This window comes from Vulpes vulpes, chromosome 3 (assembly GCF_048418805.1).
Source record: "Vulpes vulpes isolate BD-2025 chromosome 3, VulVul3, whole genome shotgun sequence".
Classification (NCBI taxonomy): domain Eukaryota; kingdom Metazoa; phylum Chordata; class Mammalia; order Carnivora; family Canidae; genus Vulpes; species Vulpes vulpes.
The window spans coordinates 73,720,118-73,738,310 of NC_132782.1; the positions used below are offsets into that span (position 1 = coordinate 73,720,118).

The window sequence follows — 18,193 nt, forward strand, 5'->3', positions numbered from 1 at the left end:
TGTGTAGAGGAATTGTGGAATACAGGCTAGGTCTACATACAGACTTCCCTGCTTATTTGGGAGCCATTACAGGGTTTCAGTGAGATGGGGAAGGTGGGTATGTTAGATTCTCCACTTCATCTGCTTCTCTCACTATCCCTTCTTCATCTGTCTCTTGCTCCTGCTCATCCCTTCTTTCTTTCCCCCTGCTATGCTGGGCCATGTACTAGGAGCTGGGGTGCTGAGGGAATTGGGGACAGGAGTATCTCAGGTCCTTCACTCAGGTCCTTATTTGTTATTAACTAACTCCTTCCTGCGTGTCATCATGCCTGGAGCCTCTGTCTTGTGTGAAGATTGGGGATGTGCTGTCATGGGGAGGAAACCTAGGGACTTGAGGGTCTGATTACACTTTATGTGTACATCAGCCAGTTTCCTTGTTTTCCGCTCTGGGTGCCTCCTGTACCCTGAAAAGTACTTGACACTTCCAGTTCCTAAGTGCTTCTGAGGGTTCTGCAGGTTTACTGTCTTACCATCCAGCAGATGTTCCTTTGCTGGCATGGAGGCATGGAAGCTTCCCTGTCCTCTGTCATTTACTGTTTCTTCATCTCCCTTGAAGCTGTTTGGGCTTTCACATGTCTTGTGGTTTTAGCAAAGATAGAGTTGATATTTCGGTTTCTCATCATTATCAAATTGTGGCTTATCTTGAGGGGTTAAAGGAAATACCCTTTTTCAATCCTTGTCTAGCACCCAATGGGTTTTTTTTCCCCTTTCTAGTACATAGTAGGTTATTGTTCACTTGCTAAATGAGACTAGATATTTTAGAAACCTATTACATAAGTTGGTCAGAGTGGCAGCACTTCAGGTATGTGGGACAGTAGGGATATATTTGTTTTGTATTATAGTTCAATTTGCCTACATATAGTATAACATCCAATGTTCATCTCGTCAAGTGCCCCCCTCAGTGCCTGTCACCCACTCACCGCATCCCCCCACCCACCTCCCCTTCCACCACCCCTTGTTCATTTCCCAGAGTTAGGAGTCTTTCATAGATTGTCAACCTCTCTAATTTTTCATGTGACTGGCTGCTTGAATGTGGGGGTCAGGGAGCAGAAGGAGCCTTGGAAGGTTTTTTTTTGTTTTGTTTTGTTTTTTAGTTTTGTTGAGCTTGTAATAATTGCTGTTCTCCTATCCTTGTTTTTAAATTAGTGATTGTAAAATGTGCTTGTGACATAATACAATTGGCCTGCATTCCTGTGTAAATACTTTTATTAGTATTCTCTTCATTCATGGAACTTGATAGGATCATGACATGGCTTCAATGATAAGATACATGCTAAGATGCTTATGAATATAGTTGAGGGCCCATATCAATAAATGTTACAGTTAAAATGACCTCAGAGCTATGTAGCCACTAAAGTGATGTTTAAGTATCTAATTGAAATTAAGAAACCCTGAAGTGGAATGATAGAAATATGAACATCCAAGATTTAAGATTCATATTTTATCAGATCATCATCATGTAACATGAGAAAGTTAGACTTTTAGTGTCTAATAAATTTTTTAAACACGTGCATAATGTAACAGGAGGGAAAATGTCAGTGCAACCAATTTTTGAAATGTCTTAATTTGGTGTGATTTCAGTGAGGAGGATATGTATCGTGACGCGGATGAAATAGAAAAGGAGAAAGAATTACTTACACATGAAAGAGAGTTATCAGGTATGTTTGGAATTGTTTATTTGTGAGTTCTTACTATTTATAGTAGAAAATGCGGTAAGTGAATATATCCATTTTCATAAAATGCTGAGATGTGCTTCCTAGGAAGCATTCTTATGTATATGGCCTTAGCTGCATCTATCATTCATTTTGCTGAGTATGTTTGAGGAATACTGTTTCCTGAGGTTTTAAAATTTTAATGCAGATATTCTCTCTGCATCCTTTATGTTCATGTCATTTTTGCACATGTGCGCATTTGTGTACCCTTGACACCACCCTCTCTCAGTTTGTGATTTCCTTTGTATTCTTAGAGGGAGAGTTTGGATTTGAAATGCACTTTTCATTTCAAATGGGAGGACTTCTCAAGAAGTTGGCTCCATATGTCCTTGCATGAAAATGGCCATGTGCACTTGATTGACTTAAAGGATGATCATGGGATCAGTAGCAGGAATTGTCTCATTGTTTCATGACCTTTTGTCCATGTTTCTTCTCAGTTATGCCTGCTCTTCTCGTTCATCCTTCCCAGACCTTCATACCTATGGGCTGTTGCTGCTGGGGTGAGGCCCGACCCCTGGCGTCCTCTGCTGTGGGGAATGGCCAGCAGGGCTGTCTTCAGAGAAGAACTTCCCTACTAGCTTGTGCAGGAGCCAAGTGGGGATGTTGCACTTGCGGGATATGCCACTAGTGATTCCCAGGTGGCATTTCCTCTCATTACCTTTGCATGTACATGTTCTGCTGGTTGGTTTTGAGAACTAGTTTGTGTTTAGTTTATGGTTAAGAAAAATATTGCCATGTGTGTAATTAGGAACAAATGACACACAGTGGGGTTTTTGATCATTTCCAGGTCTTTCTTGAGTTGTCCTCACAAGGAACTGGTGGGAATTTTTACTGTGGTAGAGATGAGCGTCTCTGTAATTGTTCAGTCAGGTGTGTCCCTGCGCCATCTGTTCTGGTCCTCCATGACACTTGAGAGGATGCTCTGTTTCTGCTGCTGCCATTGGACACCATTCACTTCGGGCGTGGAGTCCTTGTTAGTCGTATTCCTCAGGAGAAAGTGCTTCTTCCATCATCCCAGGTCGCTGCTGCATTTGTGGGGACCTCCTGCTTTCCTGTGGCTCTGCAGGTGCTCTGCCGTGGGTTTCCCCTGTCTGCAGGGGCAGCTCTCTCTATGCAAGTGTTTTAGCTTTTCAGGGAGCTGTGTCATTTCCAGCTTTTGTCCGAGGTTAAAGTGGGTCCCTGTATACTCTTTGCATATCAGTCCTTCTAGGTTCATTGGCCTTCCTGAAATGAGGCTTTTTGGAAGGTCTTTGTAAGGGTCTGTCATTGGAAAGCTCTGTTTGCTTGAAAATGTATCTCAACCTCTTTTTTAAGAACTCCAGATGAGTAGTTGTTTAATCCTTTTGCAGATGAGGTTGTTGACAGTACTGCAGTCAGACTAATCCTTGGTGGATGGATAATGTCAGTTTTTTCTGTCTTTGTCTTTGGTATCCTGCACTTTCTTTCTGATGTCTGCTAAGTGTGGACTTTTAAAAACCTACTGCTTGAAGTCTTCCTTTTGGATCCCTGGATGCCTAATTTTCATTAGTTTGGGAGAATTCTCAGCCATTATTTTCTGGAATATTGTCCTTTTCTTATTCTCTCTACTTACTCTTCCAGAACTGGAAGGAAATTTTGCTTGCCTCCCTCAGCCATCCAAAGCCCTTCATGACATGCCCCTTCATAGACTTTTATCTTATAGCCTCTGTTCCACTCGGCAGTTTCTTCAGATCTTTATTACCATATGGTGCTTAAGGACCAGACCTGTTGGTTATTTGAGCTCCTGTTTACCACTCGGGTTTTCAGCTTCTCCTTTGTTTTGTTTTGGTTTTGGTTTTTTGACATTAGTAGTGTTCTTTCTTGGAAGCAGTAAGAAGCAGTAACAGAGTCTGTGTAGTTTGTATTTCAACAAAGAAAAGAACTGTGGTGACCCTAAGCAGCTTGAGGTCAGGGCTAGCCTTGTCCTGTGCCCCCACCTCCTGTCCTAAAGGAGGGCATGCATTGGCTGCTGGAGCCCTCCTCCCCAACAACAGCAGCAGGATGGAACTTCAGGTAACATTTTGGTGCTGGCAGCTGTGTGGGTCCTCCACTTCCCCGCCCTCACTGTCCCCCGAGGCCTCTCAGCACAGGGCTGTGGCCTGTGGCTTGGCCTCTTGACTGACCCGGTGAGGTCCCCTGCTGTGTCCTCTCAGTTTGGGGGCAGTGGACCTGCCAGCCGGGCTCACAGGCTGGGCTTATCTTGGTGTGGGCAGGACTGGGGACTGCAGTGAGGATTGCGGCCAGGAGAGCAGGGAGGCTCCACTTTGTGGAGGGCCTTCCTGAGCTGGAAGTGTGTTGTCTGTTGAGGCTCCTCACATTGCCTGGTGGGAAAACAGGGCCTTATTAGTGTCCTCAACTCCAGATGTTTGCCATTCCTTCTACTTTGTGGGGAAGTGAGTGAGAAGGCAGGTACAAGGAGCTCTTCCCTCCACTAAGTACATGTTCAAAAAATGTTTCTTGAATTAAAACACTGATGGGTCTCTATTTAGCATTGGCTGTGCAGCATTGGTATTTGTGGTCTCTGGGTATTACTCTTTCAGTGGTGTGTTACACTTGTAAAGCCAGTCCTAACTTAGGCCATAGAGTTGTCTGTAAGCTGCAAAGACTTTGTGCTGCCTCATCCCTGCATCCGTCACACCCTGGCTTGTCAGCACTTGTAGTCTTTTCTTTAGTCATCTGTAAACTGGCTCAGTAAGCTCAGTTTCTAGCTCAATGCCTGCCATATAGCAGACATTCAGTAAATACCTGTTGAATCAAGCTGAATGTGTTTTTAGTTTACATCTTTCCTCAGGAGTAAATACATTATAAGGTACTTCTGTGTTTATGTCTTAATTTCCTTGCTAACATTTACTTCTTTAATAATTTAAAAAAGGAAGTCAAGATTTGCCTGAGAGTTATCTTCCTAAAACACACATACCCATGTGCATGCGTACATGTTTACCACAAAATCAGACCCCAGAGCCCATATGTTAAACAAGGAAAATCTAAAGCCCATTTTTTTATTATATAATTTGTCTGATTGGAAATTATATTTTTAATGTATTACTAGAATCCAATGTGAGGTCTGTAGCTCAGCTAACATTGAGAGCTTCATTAGTTTCTGGCTTCCTATCAATAGTTGATAGCCTTTTGGGATGAGGGCAGAGTATAAATAAATAAATAAAGACATATAATTTCTGTTATGGTAGGTGTTATCTCTTTGTATAATGGTTATATAAAACTAATTAAAAACCATTAGATGTATTTTTTCATAGCTCTGTTGCACAATTAGTTTGATTAATATTTTTGGACACCTTATGTCAGTGAAGTTCCAAGTGCTAAGGACACAGCTCCGACACAAAATAAGTCCTTGGGCTCAAGGAACTTATGTTTTACTGTATTCATGAGTGGGGGTTTAGGGAGAAATGCAGAAAAAGAAATATGTCAGGTGTTGATGAGTGCCTAGAAGAAAAACAAAACAGTAAAAGGGGAATAGAGTGAAGGTGTGTGTGTGACATCGTGACATATGAGTGTTGGGTGACATTTGAGCAGAGACCTGTAGGGAGTGCTGGAGCCCCACAGTGCGTGGAAGTACAGGGAGGCTGCTGATCCGGCCAGAGCAGTCCAAGTTTGGAGAGCTGAGGCCAGGACAGGGGCCCTTGTAGGAAGTAAGGACATTGATTCCACTCCAGTGGGAGGTTCTGGAGCTCTCAGAACCCAGGAGTGATGATAATTGTCTGACTTCAGTTTTAAATGCATCACTCTGGCTGGTAGATCTCTGGGTTATCTAGGAGCGAGGGTATGATTGTAGGTAGTGGTGGGGTTCTGGATCTTTTTGGAATGAAGTTATAGAAAAATTAACCTGAGTAAAGCAGTGCTGTTATTTTGATTATGCTTTCTTTCATTATCCACCCACCTTCCTTTCTGATTCTTCAGCAGAAGCTAGATTAAGTGTGGCTCCTGAAATGGACATCATGGACTACTGCAAAAAAGAATGGAGGGGCAATACACAAAAAGCCACATGTATGAAAAAGGTATGATCCCTAGATACAAGAAGGTTTCAAGTGTTTCCTTTTATTTTAAAGATTTTATTTATTTATTCATGAGAGACAGAGAGAAAGAGAGAGAGCAAGAGCAAGAACGAGAGAGAGCGAGCGAGCGAGAGAGGTGGAGATACAGGCAAAGGGAGAAGCAGACTCCTCACAGGGAGCCCGATATGGGACTCAATCCTGGGACTCCAGGATCACGCCCTGGACTGAAGGCAGACACTAAATCTCTGAGCCACCCAGGGATCCCCTCAAGTCTTTCCAATAGTCTGTCATAAGTAATTATATAATATGTCTTTCAAACATTATAAGGTCTCATTCATTTGAGGAGTATAAAAAATAGTGAAAGGGAATAAAGGGGAAAGGAGAAAAAATGAGTGGGAAATATCAGAAAGCGAGACAGAACATGAGAAACTCCTAACTCTGGGAAATGAACAAGGGGTGGTAGAAAGGGAGGTGGGCGGGGGGTGGGGGTGACTGGGTGACGGGCACTAAGGGGGGCACTTGATGGGATGAGTACTGGGTGTTATTCTATATGTTGGCAAGTTGAACACCAATAAAAAATAAAATATATACATATAATATGTCCTTTTATATTTTTAGACGTAGTTACAACTGTTCCTAGACTACATAAATATCGGTGGTCGAATTTTAGAGATGAGAAGACAGACTTCAAATGTAAGGGACTGGTTTTGAGTCACAGTATTAATGTAGGGCCAGCATTAGTTTCTTTGAAAAATGCATCTAAATGATGCTGTGCTATTCAGAGTTGGGCCAATCGTTGGTTGTCCTCTTGGGGTCATTTGGGAATGCCCTTCTGGCCTTGTGTGGTAAAAGCTTTAGGGATGGGACTAGCAGATGCCAAACCGAGGTCTCTCTCGGTTTGGTCTGCCCTCCTGTCCGAGGGGTCTAGGCTCTCCCACGCTCCCTGTGCAGGGAAACTACTCCCTTTGTTAGGGTGTCCCTGGAGCTGCCCCTCCGGGTCCCATCACATAGATTGACGACCCTTATGGAGTGTCCAAGCCTGTGGGACATTGGGGATTCCCATGACATATGGTCCTGCTGTGACTGGGCTGGGTCATTGTCCAAGTCAGACCCCTGGCCCATACCCATTGCACACTGGTCAAGCATAAGAACCCTGTTGGTTCTTCCCTCGAATGTCTCCTGTACCCAGCATTCCTTAGTGGGTTGAATGATGTGAAATTGCTACCCTTTGACCATTTCTGAGCTACAAAATGGCAGTTTCAACCTAAAACTTCCATCACCTTCTGTAACCTCTGGGTTTATCCTTTGCTCATTTTTCTCTTGGGATTATTTATGTTACGAATTTGAACATACTTGCTATATTAGAGATACTGACCTGTCCTATTTGATAGGAATATCTGTTCTGTTGTTTAGATCTGTATTGTTCAGGGTTTAACATTTTTATTTATTTATTATTTATTTATTTTTATATAAATTTATTTTTTATTGATGTTGTTCAATTTGCCAACATATAGAATAACACCCAGTGCTCATCCCATCAAGTGCCATCCCCCCCCAGTGCCCGCCACCCAGCCATCCCCACCCCCCCACCCACCTCCCCCTCCACCACCCCCAGCCCATCTCCCAGAGTTAGGAGTAGGGTTTAACATTTTTAAACATCTGTATATATCTGTTCTTTTCCTCCAAGCTCATTTTTATAGAAAACATTATGCCTCTTTAACACACATTTCAGCTCTCACACCTGCCCTGAAATGGGCTGACCTTCCTCAGATTGTAGCTGCTCCTTAAAGCTCTGAGAGCCAGTCTTAGCTTTGCTCCCTGCCAATCTCTTTGTGTCTCAGGCACTTGGTAGAGAGGTTGATCATGAAATGCCTGGGACTATGAATGCTGACATTTGTGAAGCCAGATGCTGAATGTGTATATTGGCCACTTACAGGTTCTTCAGATTCCAGCCCTGTACCAGACTCGATAACCAGGAGGCCGGTTACCTAACATATGTTTTCTCACCTTCCCTAGAAATGGTTTCCCTGACTTGCAATCTTATCTTACAACCTCAGACTCTTTAAATGATCCGTTTTAACAGTTGACACCTCAAGATCCCTAACTCGAAAGTATCTATTAAATTATCCAAATATTCCATATTTTGGAACTCCTGCTAAAACCCTTTCTCAAAAATAAAAAAAAAAAAATAAAACCCTTTCTCTTTGATTTTAGTTTGAATGAAAAATTTGACCATGTAGTTGGACTCTTTTAGTGACCACATAAAAAAAGGCACATCAGTTAGACAAGTGTCACTTGGGACCTGTGGCAGTAAGGAGAGCATCTCAGGGGCCCAATGACAGTTTGGATCTTAGTTCTCTTTTTGTCCTTATTGGTCTTATGGTTTATTTTTGTTTTGGATATTCTTTTGAAAGTAAGTGTATATAAACCCAAATTTAATTTTAGAAGCTTGATTGATCTCTGAAATAACATGAGTAATTTATGCATTTGAAAAGATGCAGTTACGGTTGAGTCAGCCGTGGCGAGTATACAGGGTAACTGGGAGTCTGCTGAAGGGAAATGGTGCTTGACCAGTCCTCAGTATGTTGAAGCGATTGGAGCACTGAATGAAAACACTGCTCACACCCACTGAGAACATCATCCTATGACTTGAGCCTTGAAAACAACTAATAACAAGGGTCCAGTGCTGGAGCAGAGTCTGCATGGTGCCCCACCCCATGATCAGGGCGAGGCTCCTTCCTTTGTTAAAGTGCAGGGAAGGAAGCAGAGATTCAAGGGACTGGCACGGATGAGCGAAAGGAGCAGTAGGCCCCATGGAAGGAAGCTAGTGAGGTGCAGGAGGCAGCAAAGTTGATTCTGATGCTCAAGCATCATTCTGCTGGAGAAATCAGCTTGTCTAGGTACCTGTGGACCATTATATGGTGGCTGTTTTTGGAGTATGCTTCCAAATGCTCCATTTGGATGGCTGTTTCTGGGTGACAGCATGTATGTCACTGAACATTTTCATTTCCTCATTTCACTTCCAGGCCAAGTAAGAATGACACTTAAATCCACTTTTTAAAGAATCTGATAGATTTATCCAGATGTCTCCTAGCATGTAGACTTTTTTTTTTTATAATATACTGTGAAAACTTGGGATTTTTATTTTATTTTTAAATACGGAGGTATAAACTTAGTACACCTCTCTGTTCTTTCCTATCTCTTCATTAGAGTTTGGGTCACTTTCAACACAGATTAACCCCCTCAGAATGTTGGTTATTAGTGAGTGTTAAACAACAGTTGTTTAGAACAGGACAGCTAACTCTCACCCTGGGGGGTGGCTAGTGTTTTCATGTTATTTGGTTTATCATTTATGGTTTTTTTAAAAAAATATTTTACTTATTTATTCATGAGAGACAGAGAGAGAGACAGGGAGAGAGAGACACACAGAGAGAGAGGCAGATGCAGAGACACAGGGAGAGGGAGAAGCAGGCCCCATGCAGGGAGCCTGATGTGGGACTCGATCCTGGGTCCCCAGGACCACGCCCTGGGCTAAAGGCTGCGCTAAACTGCTGAGCCACCTGGGCGGCCCCTCATTTATGTGTTTATAATGTTGCATCTGTTACATATGCTAATGTTTTATATAGTATTAATATTTGTTTATTTCTTTTGATTAATAAAGGAAGGGATTAGACCAGCTTATATGAAGGACTCAGCCAGCCTTATTTTCTTTCTTTCAGTGATCAGGGGCACCTTTTTTTCCCATAGGAATAAAACTTTCCCTACTGTCTGGAGTCAGTAATGACCATTTTGATTTCTCTGATGCTTTTACCCAGGGCTATGAGGAGGTGTCTCAGAAGTTCACCTCCATAAGGCGAGTCCGTGGAGATAATTACTGTGCGCTGAGGGCCACACTGTTCCAGGCGATGAGCCAGCCGGCAGCGCTGCCCTCCTGGCTGCAGGACCCCGAGCTCACGCTGGTACGCTGCTGCTGCAGGTTTGAGTCCACAATGTTTCCAGTTGTTTTTGTGGGAAGGAGCTCTCTTTACAGCCTGCACTGTGTGCCAGTACTGTCAGCGTGACATCAGCATGTGGGTTCGTTCAGTTTTGTGTGGCAGGATGGTGTTGCATAATAGAGTGACCAAGAATAATTGCTATTTCCCAGAAGAGAAAAGTAGAAAAATTTATTTGAACATTCAGTTCAGCTGAATTAGAGAGCTGGTGTTTATAGTTTGTAAAAGGTACTTACTAGCATTTTGACCTCAGTGTTGGGGTCTGTAGTAAGTGGGCTGTGTGTTGTACCATATGAAAACCTGTCAGGGTTTTAGAATGCACACCCTGTGGTTTTAGCTCAAATTCAAGAACTGGGCACCTTCTGCATTTTGTTAAGAGGATTGCTGTAGTAGGAGGTTCATGTCACCCTGGGAGATGAGGGTCAGGGGATGTGTCTGTGCCTAGCCTTGTTTGTTTTAGATCTTCAGTGTGGTAGTGACAAAGCTAGAATGTCATGCCAGTGTGACTTATATCTATGACCTATATCAGATGAGGTCACATGATACGTTGGATGATAGAATATCTCAAAAAGAGTTTGGTGGGCAGGAATGATTGGGCAGAACTGATAATAATAAGATATTAATTGGAAGAAAATTGGAAGCCTTGTGCTTAAAAAGAAGCCAAAAGGGATCCCTGGGTGGCGCAGCGGTTTAGCGCCTGCCTTTGGCCCAGTGCGCGATCCTGGAGATCCGGGATCGAATCCCACGTCGGGCTCCCGGTGCATGGAGCCTGCTTCTCCCTCTGGCTGTGTCTCTGCCTCTCTCTCTCTCTCACTGTGTGCCTATCATAAATAAATAAAAATTAAAAAAAAAAAAAGCCAAAAGAACACAAACGGGGCCGGGCAAGATAGCTGAAGAGTAGGGTCCCCAAGTGACCTGTCCCCACCAACTTACCTAGATAACTTTCAAATCATCCTGAAAACCTATGAATTCGGCCTGAGATTGATTGATTGATTGATTGATTTTTAAAGATTTTATTTATTCATAAGACACACACAGAGAGAGAGAGAGGGATGCAGAGACACAGGCAGAGGGAGAAGCAGGCTCCATGCAAGGAGCCTGACGTGGACTCGACCCCAGGTCTCCAGGATCACGCCCTGGGCTGAAGGCAGGCACCAAACTGCTGAGCCATCCAGGGATTCCCCTCGGCCTGAGATTTAAAGAGCGATCAGCTGGAATGCTAGAGAGAAGAGTTCATGCTTCTAACAAGTACAACTTCTTTTTAGCCACTCTGCACTGAGCAAAATGACTAGAAAGAACTCACCACAAAAGAAAGAATCAGAAACAGTACTCTCTCCCACATAGTTAAAAATTTGGATTATAATTTGATGTTAGAAAGCCAATTCAGAAGCACAACTACAAAGCTACTGGTGGCTCTGGAAAAGAGCATAAAGGAATCAAGAGATTTCATGACTGCAGAAATGAGATCTAATCAGGCTGAAATAAAAAATTCAGTGAGATGCAATCCAAACTTGAGGTCCTTTTTTTTTTTTTTTTTTTAAGATTTTATTTATTTATTGAGACACACAGAGAGAGCGAGGCAAAGACACAGACAGAGGGAGAAGCAGGCTCCAATCTGGGAGCCTGACGTTGGGACTCGATCCCGGGTCTCCAGGATCATGCCCCTGGCTGCAGGCTGCGCTAAACCGCTGCACCACTGGGGCTGCCCCAAACTGGAGGTCCTAACGACGAGGGTTAGTGAGGTAGAAGAATGAGGGAGTGACATAGAAAACAAGTTAATGGCAAGGAAGGAAGCTGAGAAAAAAAGAGAAAAAATTAAAAGACCAAGAGGAAAGGCTAAGGGAAATAAATGACAGCTTCAGAAGGAACAATCTATGTTTAATTGGAGTTCCAGAGGGCGCCGAAAGGCACAGAGGTCCAGAAAGTGTATTTGAACAAATCATAGCTGAGAACTTCCCTAACTTGGGGGGTGGGGGGGGGACAGGCATTCAGATCCAGGAGATAGAGAGGTCCCCCCCTAAAATTAATAAAAACCGTTCAACACCCTGACATTTAATAGTGAAACTTGCAAATTCCAAAGATAAAGAGAAGATCCTTAAAGCAGCAAGAGACAAGAGATCCCTAACTTATATGGGGAGAAATATCAGATTAATAGCAGACCTCTCCACAGAGACCTGGCAGTTAGTAAGGGTTGGCAGGATATATTCAGGATCCTAAATGAGAAGAACATGCAGCTAAGAATACTCTATCAAGCAAGGCTCTTATCAGAATACAAGGAAAGATAAAGAGCTTCCAAGATAGGAAGAAACTGAAAGAATATGTGACCAACAAACAAACTCAGCTCTTCAAGAAATATTAAGGGGGACTGTAAAAGAAACAGGAAGTCCAAGGAAACAATCCACAAAAACAGAGACTGAATAGGTATGATGACACTAAATTAATATCTTTGAGTAGTAACTCTGAATGTGAATGGGCTTAATGATCCCATCAAAAGACACAGGGTTTCAGACTGGATAAAAAAGCGAGACCCATCTATTTGCTGTCTACAAGAGACTCATTTTAGACCCAAGGACACCTACAGCCTGGAAATGAAAGGTTGGAGACCCATTTACCATTCAAATGATCCTCAAAAGAAAGCAGAGTTAGCCATCCTCATATCAGATAAATTAAAAGTTTATCCCAAAGATTGTTGTAAGAGATGAAGAGGGACACTATATCACACTTAAAGGATCTATCCAACAAGAGGACCTAACAATCATGAAAATTTATGCCCCTAATGTGGGAGCTGCCAAGTATATCAATCAATTAATAACAAAGTTAAGACATACTTAGATAATAATACACTTATACTGGGAGACTTCAACACGGCACTTTCTGTAAATGACAGATAATAAGCACAACATCTCCAAATAAACAAGACCTTTAAATGATACACTGGAACAGATGGATTTCACAGATATTTACAGAACTTTACATCCAAATGCAACTGAATACACATTCTTCTCCAGTGCACATTCTCCAGAATAGACCACATACTGGGTCACAAATTAGGTCTTAACCAATACCAAAAGATTGGGATTGTACCCTGCATATTTTCAGACCATAATGCTTTGAAACTAGAACTCAATCACACGAAGAAATTTGGAAGAAATTCAAACACGTGGAGGTTAAGGACCATTCTGCTAAAAGATGAAAGGGTCAACCAGGAAATTAGAGAAGAATTAAAAAGATTCATGGAAACTAATGAGAATGAAGATACAACTGTTCAAATACTATGGGATACAGCAAAAGCTTTCCTGAGAGGGAAATACATCGCAATACAAGCATCCCTCAGAAAACTGGAAAAACTCAAATACACAAGCTAACCTCCCACGTAAAGGAATTGGATAAAATACAGCAAGTAAAACCTACACCCAGCAGAAGAAGAGAGTTAATAAGGATTCGACCAGAACTCAATGAAATAGACCAGAAGAACTGTGGAACAACAGATCAGCAAAACCAGGAGTTGGTTCTTTGAAAGAATTAATAATATAGGTAAACTCCTAGCCAGCCTTATTAAAAACAAAAGAGAAAAGACTCTAGTTAATAAAATCATGAAAGAAACAGGAGAGATCACCACCAATACCAAGGAAATGCAAACGATTTTAAAAAAGTATTATGAACAGCTATACGCCAATAAATTAGGCAATCTAGAAGAAATGGACGCGTACCTGGAAAGCCACAAACTACCAAAACTGGAACAGGAAGAAATCGAAAACCTGAACAGGATGATAACCAGGGAGGAAATTGAAGCAGTCATCAAAAACCTTCCAAGACACAAAAGTCCAGGGCCAGATGGCTTCCCAGGGGAATTCTATCAAAGGTTTAAAGAGGAGACAATACCTATTTTACTAAAGCTGTTTCAAAAGATAGAAAGGGATGGAATACTTCCAAACTCGTTTTATGAGGCCAGCATCACTTTGATTCCAAAACCAGACAAAGACCCCACCAAAAAGGAGAATTATTGACCAATATCCATGATGAACACAGAGGCAAAAATTCTCAACAAGATTCTAGCCAATAGGACCCAAAAATACATTAAGAAGATTATTCGCCATGACCAAGTGGGATTTATCCCTGGGTTGCAAGGCTGGTTCACACTCATAAAGCAATCAATGTGATTTATCATATCAACAAGAGAAGAAACAAGAACCAAATGACCCACTCAATAGGTGCAGAGAAACCATTTGACAAAATACAGCATCCATTCCTGATCCAAACTCTTCAGAGTGTAGGGAGAGAGGGAACATTCCTTAGCATCTTAAAAGCCATCTGTGAAAAGCCCACAGCAAATATTCTCAATGGGGAAACACTGGGAGCCTTTCCCCTAAGATCAGGAACAAGACAGGGATGTCCACTCTCACCACTGCTATTCAACATAGTACTGGAAGTCCTCGCCTCAGCAATCAGGCAACAAAAAGAAATAAAAGGCATTCAAATTGGCAAAGAAGAATTCAAACTCTCCCTCTTTGCAGATGACATGATACTACTTAGAAAACCCAAAATTCTCCGCCCCACGATTGCTAGAACTCAGAAAGCAATTCAACAGTGTGGCAGATTCATGGAAACTAATGAGAATGGATTTTGTGGATTCAAAATCAATGCCCAGAAATCAGCGGCATTTCTATACACTTAACAATGAGACTGAAGAAAAAGAAATGAAGGGGTCAATCCCATTTACAATTGCACCCAAGAGCATAAGTTACCTAAGAATAAACCTAACCAATAAGATAAAGGATTTCTACCCTAAAAACTACAGAACACTTCTGAAAGAAATTGAGAAAGGCACAAAGAGGTGGAAAAATATTCCATGCTCATGGATTGGAAGAATTAATATTGTGAAAACGTCAATGTTACCCAGGGCAATGTACACATTCAGTGCAATCCCTGTCAAAATACCATGGACTTTTTCCAGAGTTGGAACAAATCATCTTAAGATTTGTGTGGAATCAGAAAAGACCCCAAATAGCCAGGGGAATATTGAAAAAGAGCTTGGGGGGGGTGTCACAATGTGGGATTTCAGGTTGTACCACAAAGCTGTGATCATCAAGACAGCATGGTACTGGCACAAAAACAGACACATAGCTCAATGGAACAGAATAGAGAATCCAGAAATGAACCTTCAACTCCATGGTCAACTAATATTCGACAAAGCAGGAAAGACTATCCACTGGATGAAAGACAGTCTCTTCAAATAATGGTGCTGGGAAAATTGGACATCTACATGCAGAAGAGTGACAGTAGACCATTGTCTTACACCATACACAAAGATAAACTAAAAATGGATGAAAGATCTAAATGTGAGACAAGATTCCATCAAAATCCTAGAGGAGAACGAAGCAACACCCTTTTTGAACTTGGCCACAGCAACTTCTTGCAAGATACGTCTACGAAGGCAAAAGAAACAAAAGCAAAAATGAACTATTGGGACTTCATCAAGATAAAAATCTTCTGAACAGCCCAATAAACAGTCAACAAAACTAAAAGACAACCTACAGAATGGGAGAAGATATTTGCAAATGACATTCAAATAAAGGGCTAGTATCCACGATCTATAAAGAACTTACTAAACTCAATAGCAAAGAAACAAACAATCCAGTCATGAAATGGGCAAAAGACATGAACAGAAATCTCACAGGGGAAGACATAGACATGGCCAACATGCACATGAGAAAATGCTCCGCATCACGTGCCATCAGGGAAATACAAATCAAAACCACAATGAGATAACCACCTCACACCAGTGAGAATAGGGAGCATTAACAAGGCAGGAAACTACAAATGTTGGAGAGGATGTGGAGAAAGGGGAACCCTCTTGCACTGTTGGCGGGAATGTGAACTGGTGCAGCCACTCTGGAAAACTGTGTGGAGGTTCCTCAAAGAGTTAAAAATAGATCTGCCCTACGACCCAGCAATTGCACTGCTGGGGATTTACCCCAGAGATACAGATGCAGTGAAAGACCAAGACACCTGCACCCCAGTGTTTATAGCAGCAGTGTCCACAATAGTCAAACTGTGGAAGGAGCCTCGGTGTCGATCGAAAGATGAATGGATAAAGAAGCTGTGGTTTATGTATACAATGGAATATTACTCAGCCATTAGAAACGACAAATACCCACCATTTGCTTCGATGTGGATGGAACTGGAGGGTATTATGCTGAGTGAAATAAGTCAATCAGAGAAGGACAGACATTATATGGTCTTATTCCTTTGGGGAATATAAAAATTAGTGAAAGGGAATAATGGGGAAAGGAGAGAAAATGAGTGGGAAATATCAAAGAGGGAGACAGAACATGAGAGACACCTAACTCTAGGAAACGAACAAGGAATAGTGGAAGGGGAGGTGGGTGGGGGGTGGGGGTGACTGGGTGATGGGCACTGAGGGGGGGCACTTGATGGGATGAGGTGGGTGATATGCTATATGTTAGCAAATTCCACTCCAATAAAAAAATAATTTAAAAATATTTTAACCCCTCCCCCCCCCCAAATAAAAAAACACAAACACTAAGAAAACCCAAGAGTGCACGCTGTGGGAGTTCTACCTTTATGGCAGCTTCCACAATTTGTCAGGATTAATTGATTGGCAGCTTCCAAAGGTCATCAGGATTAATTGGCAGCTTCTAAAGATCATCAGGATTAATTGATTGCAAGCTCAGTCAGAGCCCACATGATATGTGATTGGCAGTGGGAGTGAAGCGTTGTCTTGAACCCTCCTACACCACAGGCAGTGACAGTCCCATATTGAACTGAGCTGCTTAGATCCCGTCTTGAGGGTTGTCGCCTTGTGCCTGTATCCTTGGTACAGATTGGAGTGTGACGAAGATGATTCATGTTGTCCAGGAACTGTTAAAGGAGCTGGGGTATTTGCCTGGACAAAGCCAAGCTAGAGATGAGCTATATGGCATTTCACCTGTCCTCAAAGAACACAACCAGTGCAGGTCATTCCACTCCTGTTCTCAGTTGGTCCTTCCACTGGTCTTCCCTCAGAAAGTCCACTCTGACAAGAGTCTTTCAAATGAGCAAGTGGTGGCACAGTGTGACTGGAAGACATTGGGGCAGAACCAGGTGTGCAGGTGGAGGGATGGAGTGATTTACAGAGGCTGGCAGTGTGCCTGATGCTGGAGCGGTATGGGACCAACTCTCCTCGAGAGTGGGGTCTCTCTGTCTCCGAGTACTACTGGTATTTATTCTAGTTAGTAACTTGTTTACTATAAAATACCTATTTGGTAACATACTTGCTCAAGACAAACACATCAAGTGATACTTTATTGCTACAGAACAAGACAGTCATACAGTAATTGTAATATGAAAGTCCTTTCTTACTCATCTTCCTGATATATCAGAATAAGGTGTATCCTGTTATATTAAGTAAAATCCTGCTTGCCATTAGAGCTTAGTCTAAATTTTTTTGTGTTAAAGGTGGCATAGGCATGCCATTGTAAACACTTGGAGCAGAGCCAGTGTTGGATCTGTCTCCATTTACCCTGATGCTTGATCTTTCTGAAATGCCTGGGGCCTCTTCCGACCACACCCTGTGCCCGGTGACTGTGACAGTCTGGGTTGGTTCACGGCCAAGGAACTGTGGTTATTGTGTGTCCATGGGGCTTTTAGAATTGTGGGAGCACTGACCACTCCTGGAGACACAAAGAAGCAGCTGTCAGCAGGTAAGCTGTGAAGGGAATGTAGTTTTGCATTTTTAGGGCCTCCTGAACTGTGTGGGCTCTTGGCTAACCCACACAGTTCAGGGTCAAAGAGGTGCCAGGACACCTAAGCTTGTGCTGAGACTCAGAACCAGTGTCAGCCTGTGGCCTATAAGCCGTGCACTGCTGAGCATCTCTGACCTCATCGAGATATTGGGCAAGCCCTGAGAAGCCGTATTTTGTCACCAAGGGACAGGCACCCTTCAACTGGCTGATCTGCTTCTGTTTGCAGGTTGAAATATGTTCTCTGTAGCATTTTGCCACTTTCCCTCTTTCTCAGAACATAGTTGGTTTCAGAACATTAAAGGGAAAGAGGAGAGCGAGGCTGAGAGACCTTCCCCTTAACTGAGCTCGCTGGGAGAGACCCGTTTGTGCCCACACTCATCTCCTCAAGCCTTGCCTCATTTTCACCCTGGGAGGTTGAGCTTTGCCCTGCTGCCCCTCTCGTCCTGCCCTGTTTGGGTTCCCTGTCTCCAGATCCCAGTCTTTGTATTTGACTGGAGTCGATCATCTGACCCTGACCCTGGCTTGGTCCAACTGTTCTTAAACTTGGGAGCAGCTCCTTGGCCTCTTCGAGGTGTCTTTCAGGCAGAGATCCTTTGGTTTCCAAGTTCACTAAGTTTTAGACTGTCTGTGAACAGGTGGGACCTGTGACAGAATGTGGAAGCTCTTTTTTATGAGTT

The 18,193-nt window shown here is 42.7% G+C and overlaps 1 protein-coding gene across 8 annotated transcripts in view; it reads left to right on the top strand.

The window, feature by feature from the left end:
• Nucleotides 1–18,193, top strand: part of OTULIN (OTU deubiquitinase with linear linkage specificity) — a 40,820-nt gene that overhangs the window by 6,192 nt on the left and 16,435 nt on the right. For 3 of the 8 annotated variants that reach the window (XM_072752741.1, XM_072752738.1, XM_072752739.1), the window contains exons 2-4: nucleotides 1,621–1,697; nucleotides 5,685–5,782; nucleotides 9,595–9,755. In XM_072752741.1, the coding sequence (XP_072608842.1) occupies nucleotides 1,621–1,697; nucleotides 5,685–5,782; nucleotides 9,595–9,755 (336 nt within the window). Of the gene's footprint in view, nucleotides 1–1,620; nucleotides 1,698–5,684; nucleotides 5,783–9,594; nucleotides 9,756–18,193 lie in introns of those variants that run through there. The other 5 variants (XM_072752737.1, XM_072752740.1, XM_072752743.1 and 2 more) reach the window with 4 other exon arrangements.